The sequence below is a fragment of the Oncorhynchus clarkii genome, chromosome 17, assembly GCF_045791955.1.
Source record: "Oncorhynchus clarkii lewisi isolate Uvic-CL-2024 chromosome 17, UVic_Ocla_1.0, whole genome shotgun sequence".
NCBI classification, from domain to species: Eukaryota; Metazoa; Chordata; class Actinopteri; order Salmoniformes; family Salmonidae; genus Oncorhynchus; species Oncorhynchus clarkii.
In genome coordinates this window covers 34,912,812-34,934,124 of record NC_092163.1, presented here as the reverse complement: position 1 = coordinate 34,934,124, position 21,313 = coordinate 34,912,812, and the positions used below count along the sequence as shown (strand labels likewise).

At 41.2% G+C, this 21,313-nt stretch overlaps 1 protein-coding gene across 2 annotated transcripts; it reads right to left on the bottom strand.

The window, feature by feature from the left end:
• Nucleotides 1–1,544: 1,544 nt before the first annotated feature.
• LOC139370731 (Krueppel-like factor 15) lies at nucleotides 1,545–15,311 on the bottom strand. 2 transcript variants are annotated; one of them, XM_071110394.1, is made up of 3 exons: nucleotides 15,145–15,311; nucleotides 11,917–13,429; nucleotides 1,545–3,435 (listed from the first exon to the last, which is right to left on the bottom strand). In XM_071110394.1, the coding sequence occupies exons 2-3, from the start codon at nucleotides 13,179–13,181 to the stop codon at nucleotides 3,270–3,272; spliced, it is 1,431 nt and encodes a 476-aa protein (XP_070966495.1). In that variant the 5' UTR covers nucleotides 13,182–13,429; nucleotides 15,145–15,311; the 3' UTR covers nucleotides 1,545–3,269. The 2 variants fall into 2 exon arrangements, with proteins under 2 accessions (XP_070966495.1, XP_070966496.1); XM_071110395.1 differs by lacking the exon at nucleotides 1,545–3,435 and adding an exon at nucleotides 4,257–4,623.
• Nucleotides 15,312–21,313: the final 6,002 nt, after the last annotated feature.

The window sequence follows — 21,313 nt, the reverse complement described above, 5'->3', positions numbered from 1 at the left end:
AAATCCGGCTTTAAACTTCTTCACAACAGTATCTCGGACCTGCCTGGTGTGTTCCTTGTTCTTCATGATGCTCTCTGCGCTTTTAACGGACCTCTGAGACTATCACAGTGCAGGTGCATTTATACGGAGACTTGATTACACACAGGTGGATTGTATTATCATCATTAGTCATTTAGGTCAACATTGGATCATTCAAAGATCCTCACTGAACTTCTGGAGAGAGTTTGATGCACTGAAAGTAAAGGGGCTGAATAATTTTGCACGCCTAATTTTTCAGTTTTTGATTTGTTAAAAAAGTTTGAAATATCCAATAAATGTCATTCCACTTCATGATTGTTTCCCACTTGTTGTTGATTCTTCACAAAAAAATACAGTTTTATATCTTTATGTTTGAAGCCTGAAATGTGGCAAAAGGTCGCAAAGTTCAAGGGGGCCGAATACTTTCGCAAGGCACTGTACATCATTTGACATGTTTCTACTAACTGTAATATAACTTTTTTGACTTTTCGTCTGGACCTAGTGCCTGCGCCTTGTGCATTTGTATTACTGGACTAAACGCGCAAACAAAAAGGAGATATTTGGGCATAAATGATGGACTTTATCGAACAAAACTAACATTTATTGTAGAACTGGGATTCTTGGGAGTGCATTCCGATGAAGATCATCAAAGGTAAGTGAATGTTTACAATTCTATTTCTGACTTTTGTTGACTCCACAACATGGTGGGTATCTGTTTGGTGGCTGAGCGCTGTAGCTTTTTTGAAATCTGACACAACGATTGCAATAAGGAGAAGTATATCTTTAATTATATGCATAACACTTGTATCTTTCATCAACGTTTATGATGAGTAATCCTGTAAATTGATGTCGCTCTCTGCAAAATCACAGGATGTTTTGGAGGCAAAACATTACTGAACACAACGTGCCAATGTATACTGAGATTTTTGGATATAAATATGAACTTTATCGAACAAAACATACATGTATTGTGTCACATGAGTCCTATGAGTGCCATCTGATGAAGATCATCAAAGGTTAGTGATACATTTTATCTCTATTTCTGCTTTTTGTGACTCCTCTCTTTGGCTGTTAAATGGCTGTGTGACTCGGCGCTGACCTAACATAATCACATGGTATGCTTTCGTCGTAAAGCCTTTTTTAAATCAGACTCTGTGGTGGGATTAACAACAAGTTTATCTTTAAAATGGTGTATAATACTTCTATGTTTGAGGATTTTTAATTATGAGATTTCTGTTGTTTGAATTTGGCGCCCCGCACTTTCACTGGCTGTTGTCAAATGGATCCCGTTTCCGGCATTTCAGCAGTAAGAAGTTATTAACATAGTTTTGACGTCTTCACTATTATTCTACAATGTAGAAAATAGTCAAAATAAAGAAAAACCCTTGAATGAGTAGTTGTGTCCAAATGTTTGACTGATACTGTATATTTTGTTAAACGATGATTTGTTATCTCCAAACATTGATGATTTTTTGCTCTAATAAATTCACATGAGAAAATGAGCAGAAATAATAGAGAGTAATCTACACAGGATTGTTTCCATTTTTATTTGTAAATGCATCTTGGGTAGAACAAAGAAAAAATATATAATATATTCATATGTACTGAAACGTTCTGTTATGTACACGTTTAGGGGTTCCACTAGACATCATCACAACCACAGACTTAAGATATGTTATTATAGTCTTCTGTGTCTTTCGCATGGATGCAGCTATGTACACTCCTGCGTATTAACATACATTCATAGGATGCGATAAAACACCTGTGTTTAAACAAGCATTAAAAATTCAAAAATTGAATGAAAGGAATGATGTACAATATTGTGTACCCCTGCTTTTTAATCTGCGAACAGTACATGAACTCTGCATGGACGGTATCTCTCTCACCATACATATTCACAACAGGCCATGGCATACATAACAAACAAGTTTCAAGAGAAAACAGGACATCAAAAGTAATGACTGTGTCATGGCCTAAATAAGTGTTGTGACTACAGTTCCCAGAAAGCAGTTCTTCTGGGTGTTCAGCACCGTGGTGTAGTAGTATCCACATACATGATGACCTCATGCCAACATAGGCTTGTGGGTATTCCAGTAACAGATCAGGTTGGGTAGTTGAGTTGAGGCAGATTTTGTGTCAACTGTAAAACGGAGAGCAAAATGGACGTGTATGCTGAGCGAGTAAAGGGTGATACATTTCCAATTCCCTTTCCTCATTTTCTCAAACCATATCACCATTTCTCCATAAAACTGTGATGAATAACTTGTTATATTACTATTTTCTCCCCCGGTAAGGATGCTGTTGTGGATTAAGGCCAGACGAGTGTCTAACAAATGGCTTGAGCCACTTACACGAAAAATACCAAAAAATACACAACACTGCCTGGAAGGCCTGTTTAGACGTAAAACAATCAACAATCATTACCGTGCACAATTCTTTCTTTTTTTGCTTTTCGATTTGCATTTTCTCTGCCATTCTTTTACTTTCACCCACCTTGTATCAGAATCTGAGCGGGTGAAGTTTTTCTGAAACTTGAGAGTCCCAGTAGCTTATTTGTTATCAGTAGTTCATGTACAGAATTGACAATAGGCTCTGCTCCTCCCTTTGCATAAACAGTGTGCTGAATGAGTAAACTATTCTCTACCCTCTCTGTCAATGAGCTATGAGTGACAATGAAAAAAAACAAGGACAACGTTTCTGGGGAAACTTCAACCTGACTTGGAGAAAGTTCCAGGAAAACTTTAACCTGACAGATGAGGAATGTCAAAGACATTGGCTCTTAACATGATAAAAGGCAGTCATATCCAGGTAAAATAGAAGGCTGTTACTGAAGCAATTATACATTTCACCTCAAATGAAAAAGCTTATCTTATCTATTAATGAAATAGAAGATGAAGACTGAACATAAAAACAAATAAAAAGAGTACAACATGCAAAAGCACCAACAGCAACAAGAATCTCAAGATGTGTTGATTAATGAGAAGATGGTAAGTGTCATTTGTTGGTTTCACATGGTTGTTCATTGTTTTTGCTTTCTACAATAAATTATAGCACAATATTTTGCTAAAAGGCAAGGCACACACAAACCTCTCTCTATCTATCTATCTATCTATCTATCTATCTATCTATCTATCTATATATATATATATATAAAACTCATACCACACTCTGACACACATACATATTCACATCTCACACACACATTCCGTGCTCCCTTGGTCTATGTCCATTGAAGAGTGATCCGGATGGGTTCAGTTTGCTGTGCGCAGCGTCCGGCTTCGGGGAAAGCGATGAACTTTGATGTGTTTTGATAGATGGTCACTGCGGGCAAATTTCTTCTCACACACTGGACACTGGTAGGGTTTGACCCCTGAGTGGGACCGCCGGTGTCGCGACAGCTCATCCGACCGTGAGAATCTGGGAGAGACACACACAGATAGGAGAGAGATGTCAATAATTTTAGAATAGAATAAATCATTATTGTTTACATAACATGATAAACAAAAAACATTTATCATATTTTAAATGTTCCTTGACATAGTACAGACAAGAGAATTTGGTTTTAGTTTAATTCCATATTATTGTCAAATGTTTGAGACAGTGATTCCGAAATGGTAGGATATACAGATTTGTGTACAGTCGTGATGGTAAAAGTCATTTTACAGCAAGTAGCCGATATGTTTTGACTTTGGCAGTCTTGGGGCAGTGTATACCATAATAAGTGACTGGCTACACCACGTCTGCTTGAACCAGTGTGTTATTTTGCAGTAAATCTGGGCTTCTCCCTTTTCTTGCAAGACCTACTGCATCTCACCAAGCCTTGCTAGTTATATAATATCCCAGACTATTATAGAGCTGGATGTGCCCAAAAGTAATGCTAGCAATGCTAAATAATTAGCTTAAAACACATGGCTAGGCTGAGCTAAGGGACAGATCGAAATTTACTGGGGGGAGGGGTGGTGCAAAATAGGGGAGGGATGTCCAACTTATTTTTTTGCTTTAGGGAGGTTTTTTATTTTATTTTATTGGGCAGAGGGGAGGCAGGTGCGTTTTTTTTCCCCTGGTTTGCAATCACTCTTCTGCTTGTATTTTCCCTATAAACAATGGCTTGACTTACTTTTGATATTACCCTAATAAAACATCTGTGAAGATTTGGTATGGTGTGGCTATTACTAAGCTTTAGCTACTGCAGACTGACTCCGACAGTTGAACTTGAAATGAGGAAGAGGCCTATGCTTATCTTTATACAAAATATTTGGATCAAAAATGAAAGAATCTGACATAAATAAATATATGTTACTGTGATAGCACGCCACCGGCATATCTCTGTCTCTCTGGGGTTAGGCCTAAGCTTCTCTTCCTTTATATAGGCTACATATATACATTTATTAAAATCTGAATATCATACAGTGAACTCCTTAAACCTAAAGGCCTACGCATGCAATAACCTGATACATTTAGAGCTCAAATCCCTCATTTATGGATGGCGCTGGCTGCGCCAGGTTGGATCTGAATGCATATGGATGTCCATTACTTATCTCAAAAGTCTGGTAGATTCAAATCATTCCTGTCATGTTGTCCGACGCCAAATTTTCTAAAAGGAAACTGAAATAGCATATTGTTTATAATGAAGACTTCTGAATATTCATATGAAAATCTGTCGCCAATTGGATGGCTACAGACATCCTAGAGATAGACATCCTAGAGACGCTGGCAAGTGCACCACTCTAGTATCTTTTTGATTATGCCTGGTTCACCAGCAGCCCCAAACATCTAAAAAAAAACTACTAATTCAAGGGTTTTTCTTTATTTGACTATTTTCTACATTGTAGAATAATAGTGAAGACATCAAAACTTTGAAATAACACATATGGAATCATGAAGTAACCAAAAAAACAAATCAAAATGTATTTTATATCTGAGATTCTTCAAAGTAGCCACCCTTTGCATTGATGACAGCTTTGTACACTCTTGGCATTCTCTCAACCATCAAGAGGTAGTCACCTGGAATGCATTGCAATTAACAGGTGTGCCTTGTTAAAAGTACATTTGTGGAGTTTCTTTCCTTCTTAATGTGTTTGAGCCAACCAGTTGTGTTGTGACAAGGTAGGGATGCAGAAGATAGCCCTATTTGGTAAAAGACCAAGTCTATATTATGGCAAGAACAGCTCAAATAGGCAAAGAGAAACAACGGTCCATCATTATTTTAAGACATGAAGGTCAGTCAATCCAGAAAATTTCAAGAACTTTTAAAGCGCTATGATAAAACTGGCTCTCATGAGGACCACCATAGGAAAGGAAGACCCAGTTACCTCTTCTGCAGAGGATAAGTTCATTAGAGATACCAGCCTCAGAAATTGCTCAAGTTCAAGTAACAGACATATCTCAACATCAACTGTTCAGAGGAGACTGCATGAATCAGGCCTTCATGGTCCAATTGTTGCAAAGAAATCACTACTAAAGGACACCAATAATAAGAAGAGACTTGCTTGGGCCAAGAAACACAAGCAATGGACATTAGACCAGTGGAAATCTGTCCTTTGGTCTGATGAGTCAAAATTTGAGATTTTTGGTTCCAACCACTGTGTCTTTGTGAAACGCAGTGTGGGTGAACAGATGATATCCACATGTGTGGATCCCACCGTGAAGCATTGAGGAGGAGGTGTTATAGTGTGGGAGTACTTTGCTTGTGACACTGTCTGTGATTTATTTAGAATTCAAGGCACACTTAACCAGCATGGCTACCACAGCATTCTGCAGAGATATGCCATCCCATCTGGTTTGTGCTTAGTGGGACTATCATTTGTTTTTCAACAGGACAATGACCCAACACACCTCCAGGTTGGGTAAGGGCTATTTGACCAAGAAGGAGAGTGAAGTGCTGCATCAGATGACCTGGCCTCCACAATCATTCAACCTCAACCCAATTGAGATGGTTTAGTATGAGTTGGAACGCAGAGTGAAGGAAAAGCAGCCAACAAGTGCTCAGCATATGTGGGAACTCCTTCAAGACTGTTGGAAAAGCATTCCAGGTGAAGCTGGTTAAGGGAATACCAATAGTGTGCAAAGCTGTCATTTTATTTATTTAATTTTTATTTAACCTTTATTTAACTAGGTCAAGGCAAAGGGTGGCTACTTTGAAGAATCTAAAATCGACGTTGTTTAACACTTTTTTGGTTAATACATGATTCCAAATGTGTTATTTCATAGTTTTGATGTCTTCACTATTACTGTACAAAGTAGAAAATAATCAAAATAAAGAAAAACCCTTGAATGAGTAAGTGTGTCCAAACTTTTGACTGGTCCTGTATGTATTTTTTTAACTGACAAATAAAATCAATCAATCAATCCAAACTGTGCAGTGACCAATTGATGACTAGAAACATACATCTGTTACAAAACACCAAAACGTTTAATGACAAACCCTCGATACTGGGTAAGGGAGGGATTCATTTTCTGTTTGCCGAGATTGACATAGTCTATTTATTGTGGTGTTAAAAAAAGCAATTCATGATATTGACGTGCTTTGTTTGTTGGTTGTGTGGTGCATTTGCACAGAAACCTGTTGGTGGAAAATCTGTTGCATATATTATATATAATTATAAATCTGATTCCCCCTAGCTGATCATTGTACGCAGCCGGCTCTGATTGCATTGTAATGAAACAGACACGGCGAGAGCGAGCTCATCTGTGGTGGTCGGCGAACCCTCAACCTTCTGGCCCGTAGCACCTGCATGGCATCGATTGTTCCACAAAAGCATGCTGAAGTGCCAATGTTGTATCCACGTATATAAACACAGGGTCGCTTGTTATTTGTGGTCGCAAACATTATTTTGATTTAACTTTATGAGGGGGGAGGGTGCTATTTTACAGTAGAAGGGGAGGGTCAGATGAAAACATTTTTGGGCAGGGGGGGTGCAAAGGCAATGCAAAAAAGGTTAAAGCTATCTTAATTTAAACACATGACCTTACCAGTGCTATGAAGATCATCGCTAGCTAGTTAGCGCTAGCTTAAAACCCAAGGATAAACCTTGGCGAAATCCTATTAGGGAATGCTAAGTAGTTGGAGCTTTCGTACAATTGTACATGGCTATAGGCTTAAAGCAATGCTTATGTGGCAGTGTTAACTAGTTAGCGCCAGCTTGAAACACATGATCAAGGTTAAGGCATGACAACTATTGGCCTCGCAGCAATCTCTCCCAAGCCTAGCTCTGTCAGTCTCCCAGATGTTACAGCCAGAGCTGACATGATGATGAATGGATACAATCTCGAGCCTGTAATTAAGCAGCAATGCTCAAGGAGTCGAATAAAAACCACTTTACTATCTGTCACGCAAACACATAAAACATGAGCCCCCACACCACGAGGAGAAAAGAGGTTTGGACTCAGATTGCTAGCTTAGTAGGACACTAAATAGGCCACTCTAGAGGGGCTATTGCCGTGACTCTCAAAATAAGGGCTCAGTCTGATGATAGTAATAAAATAATACTATTTGTTATTAATAACAGTAGGGTAATAATACAAGAGTATGACTCTAGAGCACACGTTTAGAACACAAAATGACACAAGCTCTACTACAGTAGTACTGCCAATGGTAGTGGCTATTGAATAGTCAGTCGTGTGTACAGTAAGGTTGTTTCTCATTCTGGCCCCTTCCTGCTCAACAGTCCTCTCGTGCCTCGTGTGTAGGCGCACTACTCTGAGAATAACCCCCCCCCCCCCACCCACCCACCTACCCAGGGAGTCCCCCTAATTCGTTCCTCTGACTGACTGACTGACTGACTGGAAGCAGTGGAATAACAGTGTGTGGAGTGTGAGTGCCCCTGGCCTTGTGATGCTATGATATCAATGTCAGCTCCAGAGAAAATATGGGGAGGTTTAATTGGATTTTGCTGTGCGCGTGTGTGTACACATACAAGACATATAAGACAAAGAGAGGGAGAAAGAGAGAAATACTGCGAGACTATGTGAACGTAAGGGTGAATTCTGTAGGTGTGCATGCGTTCCCTTACCTGTTTGCATGTGTGTCTGTACACTCTTAGAAAAGAAAGGTGTTACCTAAAAAGGGTTATTCGGCTGTCCTCATAGGATAACCTTTTGAAGAACCCATTTTGGTTCCAGGTAGAACCCTTTGGGGTTTAATGTAGAACCCTTTCACACAAATGGTTCTACATGGAACCTAAAAGGTTCTCCTATGCGGACAGCCAAAGAACCCGTTTGGAACTCTTTTTTTCCTAAGAGTGTATGCATGCATGTCCCCCCGTCCAACTGTAAAAGTCTCAGCCTTAGCACAGAAACCTCACCCCGATCCTTCTCCCTTTTCAAGCAGACTGCCAGCCTAGACGTTCCTATCACACAGTCATGGTAACTATTCAGTGCTTAGCCTTTGTTCGTCTCACTTCCACACTAGTTTCCCTCAGCCCGATTGTGTGCAAAACAGGCCCCTCACACAAAACAGGCCCCTTACTCATACACAATCTCTCTCTTTCTTGCTCTTCCTTCTTTCTCCCTCTCATTCTCTTGATCCTTTCTCACTAGCCCACTCTCTATCTCACTCTCTCTCTCCCTCTCTCTCTCTCTCTATACCCCCCCTTCATCCAACCCACCGTCTTGCCTCCACTCTAACTAAATCCTGTCTTTTGTGTCCAGACAAGACCCCTTTTGTTGGGCTGAGATGCATCGCCTGGATAACTACTAGAGAGATTTCTGCTGCAGCCGAGCTCATCTACTGGAACAGACTTGCAGCATTACAAATACGCGGCCACTGGCAGGTTGCCAAGTTGATGCCAAAGTCAACATAAATAAATTGACTGATGCAGTACCCTTTTCAGGAATATCGATTCCTCAGTGTGTGCAAGAGGAGAAGAATTGGACTGCAGTCCATGAACGATTGAGCATATAAGGGAGGGAGCGAGGCAGGTAGCCTAGTGATTAAGAAAATTGGGCCAGTAACTGAAAGGTTGCTGGTTCAAATCCCAAGCTGACTAGTTGACAAATCTGTTGATATCCACTTGAGAAAGGTATTTTACCCTAGTTGCTCTGGATAAGAGCATCTACTAAAATGTTTTTTTTTAAATGAAATATGTAATGATTCTATACAAAATAATAGTGCTGAGCGATTAACCAACATTTTGTAATTACCAGAATCTGTTAAATTATTTGAACTCTGAATTATTATTATTTTTCTTCTGCGAGCTCAATGAGCAATTTCTCTAGAGAGAAATCAGATCAAGCCTGAACTGTGCGATGTAGTAGGGAATTGTAGTTTCCAACAGGCCAGTATTCTACCAAGTTTAGTGCAGAAAACTTGGTAATTAACTACAATGACAACCCATTGTGCGCGCCTACTTTTCCGGTCTGTGTGGGCCAGTCATGGAAGAGGGAGAGGCAGGGAAGAGACAGAAGAACTTGCGATTGAGAGGGATAGAGAGCAGTTGCGTCGCGAGGTATCTCTACCTGAAGAAAAATGATGATCTAAGTGATTGATAGTTGGTATTCAGCAGTCATTAAAGTATGCCTTATTTACTTTGAAGAACTACTAAAATAGTGATTTTGTCAGACAGCATAGGCAGCAGCTCTATGGAGATGAGATGATGATTTGGAATTAAATAATAAAGTCATCAAATAAAACAAATGTAATTTACACAACAGCTAAAATATTTCATTAAAATAATATGAATAAATGATGGTTAATAAGTGAGCAGTATAATATGCAGTCACTACCACCATGGGATTTATATTAATTGTTTTATTCTGTGTTGTTACAGCATTCAACATACATTAAAAAAAATGATTGAAACCCGAAATAGAAAACCGTGATTTTTTTTTTTTTTACAATCTAACCATAATCACACCAACCTCAAAAAGCACTAATCACTCAGCACTACAAACTAACATGCTGTATGGTGCGTGTTGACATACATGTATAAACACATACACACGTACTGTACGTGTAGGGGATGTCAAAGTCATCTGTAGGATGTTGACTGGAATGCATTGGTGACATCACACCTTCCATGACACAACTGTCGCTCACACAGTGACAAACTAGTCTTTTTGCTCTAATGGCTAAAATGGTTGAATTGCGTGTGATGTTGTATAGAAGGTTGCTAGTTCGATCCCTGGTCAGGGCAGAACAGAATGCACTCTGTTACACACACATACACTCACTCACTCACACCACTAACAGATCCCTACTTTGTCCATGTGTTGGCTTGTCCCTGCTCTTCTAGCCACCTGTACTTAGTGAGGTCTGTGTAGGGCATATGGATAACATTTCCCCTGACTTAGAAAGCCAATTTCACCTGATACTGTCACTCTCTTGCCTGACCCTGTGTCCTCAGGAATCAGCCAGTTGTACTGGGGGCAAGAGTCACACAGTCAATCACACACGTTCGCACACACGCACACACACACACACACTCTTACTCATGCACAATCCTGCACAGCTGTCGAGTCAGAACAGGAGGCGCCCGAGTTGCGCCCATGTGACCTCGACCCACATGTTTCGGCTCAGTTTTAGTTTACACCAGCAGAAATATGACACCCCCGCCATTCTCACATATTCCAGATATCTCTCTGCCTGAAAAAAGTGTGAATCTGAGGGAACATGTTAATGTCTCTTGACAACCCTCCAATTAACACTTTGAACGCAGCCTGACAGCCATTAAGACTGCAATAGCTCTGGAAAAGCAGATGAGGAGAAGAGAAAGAAGGCAAACAAAAAAATAATATGATATAGATTTCTTCCTTGCTTTCTATTTTCTGACTATATCTGTAGATGACCATGGTGGGCTGTACTGCAAGTCAAATTTTTTATTTTACCTTTATTTAACTAGGCAAGTCAGTTAAGAACAAATTCTTATTTTCAATGACGGCCTAGGAACAGTGGGTTAACTGCCTGTTCAGGGGCAGAACGACATATTTGCACCTTGTCAGCTCAGGGATTTGAACTTGCAACCTTTCAGTTACTAGTCCAATGCTACCCTGCCGCCCCAAATGTGTTCCTTTATTGAAGACTTTTTCTTCCTTTTAAGTGGTATCCAACTACTCCACAAGGGGAAATATCACTTAGTGCTAGACACATGTATAATGATTCACAGCACTGCTACTGTGGCGAATGAATCATGGCACTGGAATAAAGAAATAGCATGTTGAGTGACAGCCAAATAGCCATAAGGAAACAAGCAACTCAATTCCATGTTTAGCACCATGAACACTGAGCCTCATCGGCTAGCTTGGTGCTGCGAGAGAATGAGCCTCTACAAATAAGTAATGGAGCCTGTGGATCCTGTAAAATCTCACTTTAAGCCCCTCGCTGGGGCTAATTGATGACCTCATCAGACAGGTCAATTCGGGTGCCAGCCACGGTCTGTGGTGCAAAGGCTTCCTTCCATTGAGGAACATGACACCCTGCGTGTACTGTATAGTGGACAGACATATAATTACCTCACTGCGTCCAGAAAGGCCTTACGGTAACAATAGGGTATAATCCATATCTCACACATGATTGTGAAAGCATGTGTTCACTGACTGGTCTCTCACTCAAAACCCCCTAAGCATTCTTTAAACAACCTGCCATAACCATAAAGCAACGTTGATCAAATCTCTCGAGATAACGACGTCTTAAATTGTTGAGCTTCAAAACCCTGACACCTGTCAAATACAATTACGATAGCGAGTGTGTTGAGATGATCTATTTCGATATATTGGGAAGAATGATCACGTTATGTGGTCAACGGTGGAAGCTTGCTATAGGTATGTCTACTACGTTGAACGTCCGGAAGCTTTTTGACATAGAAAATCCATAAAGCAATAAATCATGATCATTATCATCATCATCATCATCATAATCATAAAGAAATACATCATCATCATTGTCAGTGAGCACCCACTCACCTCCATCCACAGCCCGGCCAGGTGCAGGCAAAGGGCTTCTCCCCCGTGTGTCTCCTCAGGTGGGCCTTCAGGTGGCTGCTCTTGGTGTACATCTTGGTGCAGCCGGGAAAAGTGCATTTATGCATTTTGATAAGGTCCGCCACCGGGTTCTTCTGGAACTTCTGGCCCCCCACCAGCAGCCCATGGCCCTGGCCCCCGACCGCCACCTCACCGAGGCCCAGGGGCTTGGCCGCGATGGGCACCGGTGCGATGCGCACAAACTTAGAGGAGATGTTGAGGCTGGTGGAGGGAAGCAGCTGGGGCACCAGGGCGAAGGTATGCCCCTGGATGTTGACCAGCAGCTGGGCAATTTTTATGTCCGATGCCGACTGAGGAAGAGGCTGGACAACTGTGGGAGGAGGCGGAGGAGGAGGAACCGTGGCACCAGGTTCCTGTTTGATCTGAATGGGCTGGATCTGCAAGATGACCGGAATTCCAGCGCTGCCACCATTTTCACAGCTCTGTGTTGATCCTGGCCTGCTGGATAATGAACCACTCTTGAACACGTCGTTGTGCGGGCTTTCGTTGTACTCCTGTGACGATGTGGCTGGTGTGCTTTTGGTCTCGGTGACGGTGGCAGCATTTGCGGTCGGCACAGTTTGGTCTGAATGTTTGGCCTCTGGCTCCAGCCTTGGCCCTGGGGATGAGGACTCCCTGTACACCTCCAGTCCCACCCCCAGCCCTAAGATCTCCTCCAGGCCCGGCCCCAGCGCCCCCTCCTGGGCCTCCTGCTTCATGGACGACACCACCTCCATGTTCTCCTCCAGGAACTCCTCTATCTCCTCTAAGGTGGGATGGAAGGACGGCTCCTCCATGTCCACTAAGGACCAGACCGGGAAGTCCACGCTCTCCTCCTTCAAGGCCTCTGGGTGGGGGTGGGATGGCGCGTCCCTCTGTGAGTCCCACAGAAAGGTGGGCAGTGACATGGGGATGGCCGCCCCGGTCCCTGCCCCGCCTAGGGAGGTCTGGAACAGCAGAAGGTCCAGGATGCTGTCTGAGCTTTCGGCACTGGAGCTGCTGCCATAGCTGGAACTGAGGACTTGGGAGTCGGGGCTTGAGCAGGAGCGAGGGCTGGACGACTCGCTCAGGTCATCCTCGGAGAAGGGCGAAGGCATCACATGGTAGGTCCCCCCGTCCGTCACCATGTCCAACAGGCGGTATGCCGGTGGGGAGCCACCGTATGGTAAAAAAGTGTCCTCGCCGCTCACTAGGAAGTTATCCACCATTCCTGGCTAGGGGCCAAGAGAATGTTTCCCACTTTGTGTTGAAATTTGTCTTTCTGATACAGCAGTTTGTTAGGGTTATTCCTCTTGTTGTCGGGAGACTGGGACCAAATAAACCCACAAATGGGTCACCACAGCAAGGTCGTGCTTCGCAGAGAGATAGAGAACACCTGTTGTTCTCTCTCAAGATAAAAAAAACTTGGGTAGAAAAAGTCTTAAATTCCAAGGTTTCCAGCCCAGATACTGTATATCTAGACAAACATAAATAAGCAGATAAGAAGAGAGAGAAGGTTACTAAAACTGATTTTCACTGTAATAGCAGACAAGAGCCTACAGGGAAAATTACAGATAGCCAAGACCTAATCACAAGTCATGAATCTCCAATGCACCATCTGTGAACCAAATTATCTTCAGCCACTCAGTTACTAGCTTGCACATGAAAAATATGGAATGCTGTGCATGTTTCCATTTCGAGTTCGATCGCGGTTGGCGTGAGAGATGAAGTGACTCCCAGAGTGCTATGCGGCTATTGGCTATCACATTCCTTTACTTGTATTTCAGGAGTAAACATAATTGAAAATAACTTGATGACATCACACAATGTAAATTATTCCTGACAAAGCACACTTTTGTCTCACACATTTACATTTAAATGGGTTTTTAGTGCATTTTATTTATTGAATGAATTTATTGGATATTCTTTCATTTGAACAAATGTTTTACTATATTGAATTATTCTAATTGTTTGATTCTAAACGTTGCAAGGAATTTCTTTATTTTAATTTGTAACTAATTTGTTACTTGCAACACTGTCAAGAAAAGGCAAAGCTGAGCATGGATGTTTCACCCTCGCCTTCTCTGGGCTCTTGGCTCAGTGACCGACAGTAACCCACCAAAGGAACTGTCAAAGGATTAACATAAAGCACTGTGTGGGGCAGCCAAGAGCACTGAGCAATCCAAATAGTACATAAATCACCTGCAAGCTACTTACAGAACATGCAAAACGCAATAAATCAACTCCAATTACTTGAAATTCACTTGAATGGGAACGACACGCAAATATTGCGACATATCCAGTGCATAATTGCTCCATTCATCTGTTCTGCTTGACCATGTATATATTGTTCACCTAGATACATTAATGCTTTTATAATCTCTCAGGGGTGTCAAACTCATTTTGCCCGGGGCCTAATTCAGTCTTCAATGAGGTTCAGGGGGGGGCAGCCTTGAAAATGTGTTGTATTTCCTTGCAGTCAAAATTAGCCAAAAACAGTCCTTTATTCATCGTTTTCGGAATTGTTGATGCTCCCTGACTGTAGCTTTCATTTCAGTGATTATAAACTAGACATAGTCAAGAAACTGTATGGATGTAAGTCCATTATCATTTCTACACAGTTTCGATCTGGTTTTAGTAATTTTAAAGTATTGTTTGGAACCGGATTGAACCCACTTGCAGGCTGAATCCGGCCCGCGGGCCATATCTTTGACAGGACACCACTGGTATTGCCTAGTAAAGCCGCATGTGCAAATTATGTTCATGCAATTACGTGCTATTTCAATAATAAACACTGTATAATTACTAATAAGAAACGTATAAAACTAGATTTAACAAAAATAAGCTTATATGCCTACATTTCAATTCAATGTAAATCAATTGAAAATCAATTGCCTTTCAAACTACTATTGGCAGAAAATACACATTTCTAAACATTTGCTTGTCTCATTTGATCATAACTCATAATCTACAGATTATAGTTTTGAAGCAAACGAGCACATATTTTGCCTATCCCAGCAGCTATAGAACGCGTAAGAAAGCGCAGCTCCAATGTTCCAACGTAAACATGTTTTTGTCCAGCAGTGTGCTGCGGCATATAGTGGTAGGCTGGAGGAGAAACGCACGCCCAATATCTCTTGCAGAATATATTCCCAAAGAAAATATGCGGGGGAAAATAATCTCTGATCTTACCTTATTCATCAAGCATGTACAAATCCCTGTTTAATTCCAATGTATTTACTTTTCCTTTGCATTCGTTGGGGAATCTCTCTCTAATGCATGCCTTGCCCTTGAGACTTGCCATGCAGCACCGTTCAGACTGACTAGCGGCGATGCAGAGTTGTACTATATTACCGTCACATGACTGCTGGTGTGTGTGTTATATGAGTTAAAATAAGAGGTTGGATCTGAAGGCTCGACCCAGCTCTGCGCCGCTATTGGCCAACAGTACGTGGAGGCTGGTCTCTGAATATGTCAATCAGGATGTGTGCGCCTACATGTGTGATGTTTAGTAAAGGAAGACAGTAATTTCCTAGTTTTCCTCTCATCCTTATTACCCATCGCCTGAAGAGCAGATAACTGTTGCGGTAAAAGGAGACTGGGATGTTGAACAATGTAGCCTATTTACCGGAGTCTCATATGACTCCCAATAGAAAGCAAAATAATAATTGATCATGGATGGATATTGGATATGGCTGTGAAAATAGTCAATTCTTGGGAGTTTATTTGAATTCGTTTGAACACATTTCAATGGAACGATTTTGCTTTCCTCGAAAGAAGTTCACAACACAGTGTTCTCATTATGTAGGCTATGAAACTGTTGGAAAGACTGAATATTCTGTATAACGTTTTTACAATATAGCCTACTGTTATTACAGTGTTACAATCATCCTCTCTGTCCATGCAATTTTGATGCAGCAAAACACTGAACACTACAACTGTGTAGTTCTTTGATAGTGAATGAACTTGACGAACATCATACACAGCAGTATGTCCTGTACTTCTAGACACCAATCCTTGAACAAACATGATTCAAGTTCAGTTACAAAGAGAGGAACCCACACTCAGGAAGAATGTAGGCTAACCAGTGCAGCCAGGCGTACTCAGACAGGAAGTGTTTAAAAACCATTAGAATGCGCGTGAACGTGCCTGTTTATTTGTTTCAGTCACTTCAACCTTCTGAGAGAAACACATGGCGGGAGCGAGTGATCCTGGGAAACTGGTGGCTGTATCCGCATGATTGTCAGAGGAGAGTGAAAACAGATATTGTTATGGATATTTTATGCATGTGCTTTTCTTATAACTAATTTCTGTGTTCTATTCATGGGCTGTTCTAATAACCAATTTCTGTGTTCATGCAAGTGACTGATTGAACAAATCCTCACTTATCCTCACAGTATCTGCAATTTGGCAGTACGCCCAGCCCTTGTTTTGAGAACGAAAGATATCTCGGGTTTCAAGGTCTCAGCTTAGAGAAAAAAAGCCTTTTAAGGTATTGGTCTGTCACATGTTATGAACCAGTATTGGTCGGTCACATGAATGAAACAAAACTGTAATGATGATATAATTATGCTAAATCATGCAAATATAACTTGTCTGTGTATAGACAGACGTACAGTGCCTTGCGAAAGTATTCGGCCCCCTTGAACTTTGCGACCTTTTGCCACATTTCAGGCTTCAACCATAAAGATATAAAACTGTATATTTTTTGTGAAGAATCAACAACAAGTGGGACACAATCATGAAGTGGAACGACATTTATTGGATATTTCAAACTTTTTTAATAAATCAAAAACTGAAAAATTGGGCGTGCAAAATTATTCAGCCCCTTTACTTTCAGTGCAGCAAACTCTCTCCAGAAGTTCAGTGAAGATCTCTGAATGATCCAATGTTGACCTAAATGACTAATGATGATAAATACAATCCACCTGTGTGTAATCAAGTCTCCATATGAATGCACCTGCACTGTGATAGTCTCAGAGGTCCGTTAAAAGCGCAGAGAGCATCATGAAGAAAAAGGAACACACCAGGCAGGTCCGAGATACTGTTGTGAAGAAGTTTAAAGCCGGATTTGGAAACAAAAAGATTTCCCAAGCTTTAAACATCCCAAGGAGCACTGTGCAAGCGATAATATTGAAATGGAAGGAGTATCAGACCACTGCAAATCTACCAAGACCTGGTCGTCCCTCTAAACTTTCAGCTCATACAAGGAGAAGACTGATCAGAGATGCAGCCAAGAGGCCCATGATCACTCTGGATGAACTGCAGAGATCTACAGCTGAGGTGGGAGACTCTGTCCATAGGACAACAATCAGTCGTATATTGCACAAATCTGGCCTTTATGGAAGAGTGGCAAGAAGAAAGCCATTTCTTAAAGATATCCATAAAAAGTGTTGTTTAAAGTTTGCCACAAGCCACCTGGGAGACACACCAAACATGTGGAAGAAGGTGCTCTGGTCAGATGAAACCAAAATTGAACTTTTTGGCAACAATGCAAAACGTTATGTTTGGCGTAAAAGCAACACAGCTCATCACCCTGAACACACCATACCCACTGTCAAATATGGTGGTGGCAGCATCATGGTTTGGGCCTGCTTTTCTTCAGCAGGGACAGGGAAGATGGTTAAAATTGATGGGAAGATGGATGGAGCCAAATACAGGACCATTCTGGAAGAAAACCTGATGGAGTCTGCAAAAGACCTGAGACTGGGACGGAGATTTGTCTTCCAAAAAGACAATGATCCAAAACATAAAGCAAAATCTACGATGGAATGGTTCAAAAATAAACATATCCAAGTGTTAGAATGGCCAAGTCAAAGTCCAGACCTGAATCCAATCGAGAATCTGTGGAAAGAACTGAAAACTGCTGTTCACAAATGCTCTCCATCCAACCTCACTGAGCTCGAGCTGTTTTGCAAGGAGGAATTGGAAAAAATGTCAGTCTCTCGATGTGCAAAACTGATAGAGACATACCCCAAGCGACTTACAGCTGTAATCGCAGCAAAAGGTGGCGCTACAAAGTATTAACTTAAGGGGGCTGAATAATTTTGCACGCCCAATATTTCAGTTTTTGATTTGTTAAAAAAGTTTGAAATATCCAATAAATGTCGTTCCACTTCATGATTGTGTCCCACTTGTTGTTGATTCTTCACAAAAAAATACAGTTTTATATCTTTATGTTTGAAGCCTGAAATGTGGCAAAAGGTCGCAAAGTTCAAGGGGGCCGAATACTTTCGCAAGGCACTGTATATAAGACAACTGCTGGGATGGCCGCAGCAGAGATTCTGACACACTATGGTGCATTAAGTGTGTTAGAACCTCTCCAGCGCTCTGACAATAAACAATGATTCATATAAGATTGACTGCCCCTTTGTAAGAATTTCCCCAACAATATCTTTGTGATCCTGAAAATGACGCATTTGCTTTTTCTTGCCGTTGATATATTGCTGGTAGTGGATAGAATACAGTGCATTACCTATACTACCTGAAAGGTGAAATATTTTCTTCATTATCTCTTTTTTTGGAGGAAATAATATACATTTGAATAAGCAAATGTCTATTCTTCTACATTAAAATATTTCTACAGTATATATTTCTTCTACATGAATATATTTCTATACAGTATATCATTCTGTACTGTAGTCTACCGCCTGAGGCCAACTGACATCACTACCAGTACCACTCTCTCCCTCATCAGCTCAAGTGCACAGTATGGGACCTGACCACTGTCACAGTCTGTCAGCGGGGGTCTGGCTGGTAGGAATGTATTAGTGTGAATGTAATACCGTGTTGTACAACGTGCCAGCCTGTCTGGTCTGTCTGGAAGGCAAACAGCAGGCCATGGCTGACCTGCTCTGACCTTCTAATGCGCACATCAAACAGCTGGGAGACCTGTTGTGATCGTCATCCCGCTCCGGGTCACTCCCTGGATTAGACCTGGGCCGTGTTCATTTGTCGTCAAAGGACTGCAACATAATTGAAACAGGGAGATTACCTAAGAAATTATAATTTTTGCTTTCCGCTGCAAAACGTTTTAAAAGGTTTTCTGCCCTAATGGATGTTACCCCGGAGGGATGCAGAGGGGGATCGAGAGAGGCGTTGAGCCACAGATTAGTCACTTTGCCTTTGTCCTACTTCCTGGCCCTTGAGGGACCGGATAGCGATCATATTTGGAGCCAGAAAATGTTGGTTAATGTGTTAAACTAACTGTATCCTTAATGACAGGCCAAAGGATATGGTACATTTGAACAACTGTGGAAAACTGTAGCCATACATGTTAAAACATACATGGTGTGGACAAGATGTCACAGTGACATATACTGTATGTGTTAATATGTTGACAAATAAGTTGAAATGATACATGCATTTTTAAATATATGTTTTTACTTTATTCAAAGAATCCCATTGAGATCTAAAATCTCTTTGCCAAGGCAGACCCTAGCCAAGGAAGCAGATCCAGTATAAAACACAGAAAATCATGTAACAAAGAAACAAAAACATACAGTCTATATTCTATCGAGCCATCTAGGGCTAAAACAGTGACACATGTCCTGTAGCATATACACTGTTGCATATACACAAAAGGGTTCCAAAAGGGTTCCTCTGCGTTCTCTATGAAAGAACCCTTTGAGGATGGTTCCTCTGCGTTCTCTATGAAAGAACCCTTTGAGGAACCCTTTTAGGTTCCAGGTAGAAACCTTTTTGTCTTTAGAAATACATTGACGGTTACTAACTATGACTGATAGCTTACAGCGAGTAGTATTCATATTCTTATATACAGTACAGTTAAAGTAGATCTTTAGAAAGAGGAGAGGTGCTGTGACACAAAGTGGCTGTTATTTGTTTTTTAAAGCTAAACTTGCTTTTTGCCTGAGTAACCTCTGGTGGCAGAGCATTCCACGATGACATGGCTCTATACATAACTGAGTGACTCATTCAATCTGTCTTTGGTTTGGGTACCGTGAAGAAACCCATAGTGGCATGTCTGGTGGGGTATGTACAGGATGTCTGCAAACAGACTGTACAAGCGGTTAGGCATTTTCAACACACAAATGTTTCTAAAAAAGACTAGAACAGAAGTAGTCAGTTCTCCTCAACCCTCAACCATGAAAAATTATTTAGCATGTTGTTGATGTTAGCGTTGTGTGTGCAGTTAAGAGCAAGGTGTGCTGCTTTGTTTTGGGCCAGATGCAGCTTTACTAGGTCTTTCTTTGCTGCGCCTGACCATATTAACGGACAGTGATCAAGATGGGACAAATTCATAGCCTGAACAACTTGAGCAGTTGATCTTTGTGTCAAAAAAGCAGAGCATATTTTTATAACAGATATACCTCTTCCACCTTCACAACACCTTTGACAATATGACTTGACCATGATAACTGACCATCCAGTTCATGTTAAAATCTATTGGAGATTAAATTAAGGGGGAAAAATGGAGACTGTGCGTGTGTGTGAGCTTTGACAAAACACCAGTATTAAACTGACGGTCTGACTTTTGTCGGCCACTATTAACACAAGACCAGCATGGCACAACTCCAGTCCTGTCAGAAGCATTTGTGAGGATTTGAACAACCCTTCAAACTTTACCCATAACATAATAAAAATAAAAAATGTAGGTAGAGAAATTAAGCCACTGCCACTTCTATAAAAAAAATGTTTTTTCTTCAAAAATCTTAACAATTCCAAGAGTAGATGTTGCCAATTTAACTCTTAATCAATGTAATCAGGGCCGAAATCATAAAGCGTCTCAACAGTCAGAGTGCTAATATAGGATCAGTTTTGCGTTTCAGATCAAATTGATAAAGATTACATGGACAGGAGTAATAGAGACATATCGATTAGCTAGCATAATCTGAGTATTATCACAACGCGCTCTACAGTATCCTGAGTTAGCCAGGACATTTCAGTACACTGGGTGTCAATAAGGTGAGGTGTCAAGGGGATTGCACAAATCCTCTTTGGGGTAAAGGCTGTGGGCAGCAGATCAACTTGCAAAGACCTTTAGCTTGAGAAACTATTGACCCTCACTGGACACATGAGAAAATATAAATACTTCCTCAATATCAACCCTCTCACTCTCTGTTTTTTTTGCCTATATGGAGGAGCACATGGACTATGCACATATGGGTACAAATATCATAGAATTGTCAGTGGTGGTCTGGCCCATACCGTTAAATGGTCAGTTGTGCTATAATAACATATCAAGTATTATTCCGTGCCCAATGTAAACAAATGAGACGTCCCGGGCAATTTGATGCTAAGCAATCTAACTCCAAAATTCCCTGAGTCTTATAAAATTCAGGAGCATAGAACACAAGCGTTTGACGACTGAGTAGAATGTTGGGAAACAGCGTCATCGAGT

Coding starts and splice junctions, on each gene's coding strand:
- LOC139370731 (XM_071110394.1), bottom strand. CDS start 13,181: ATGGTGGATAACTTCCTAGTGAGCGGCGAGGACACTTTTTTACCATAC. Junction 3,436..11,916: donor TGGCCGGGCTGTGGATGGAG/GTGAGTGGGTGC, acceptor TGTCTCTCCCAG/ATTCTCACGGTCGGATGAGC.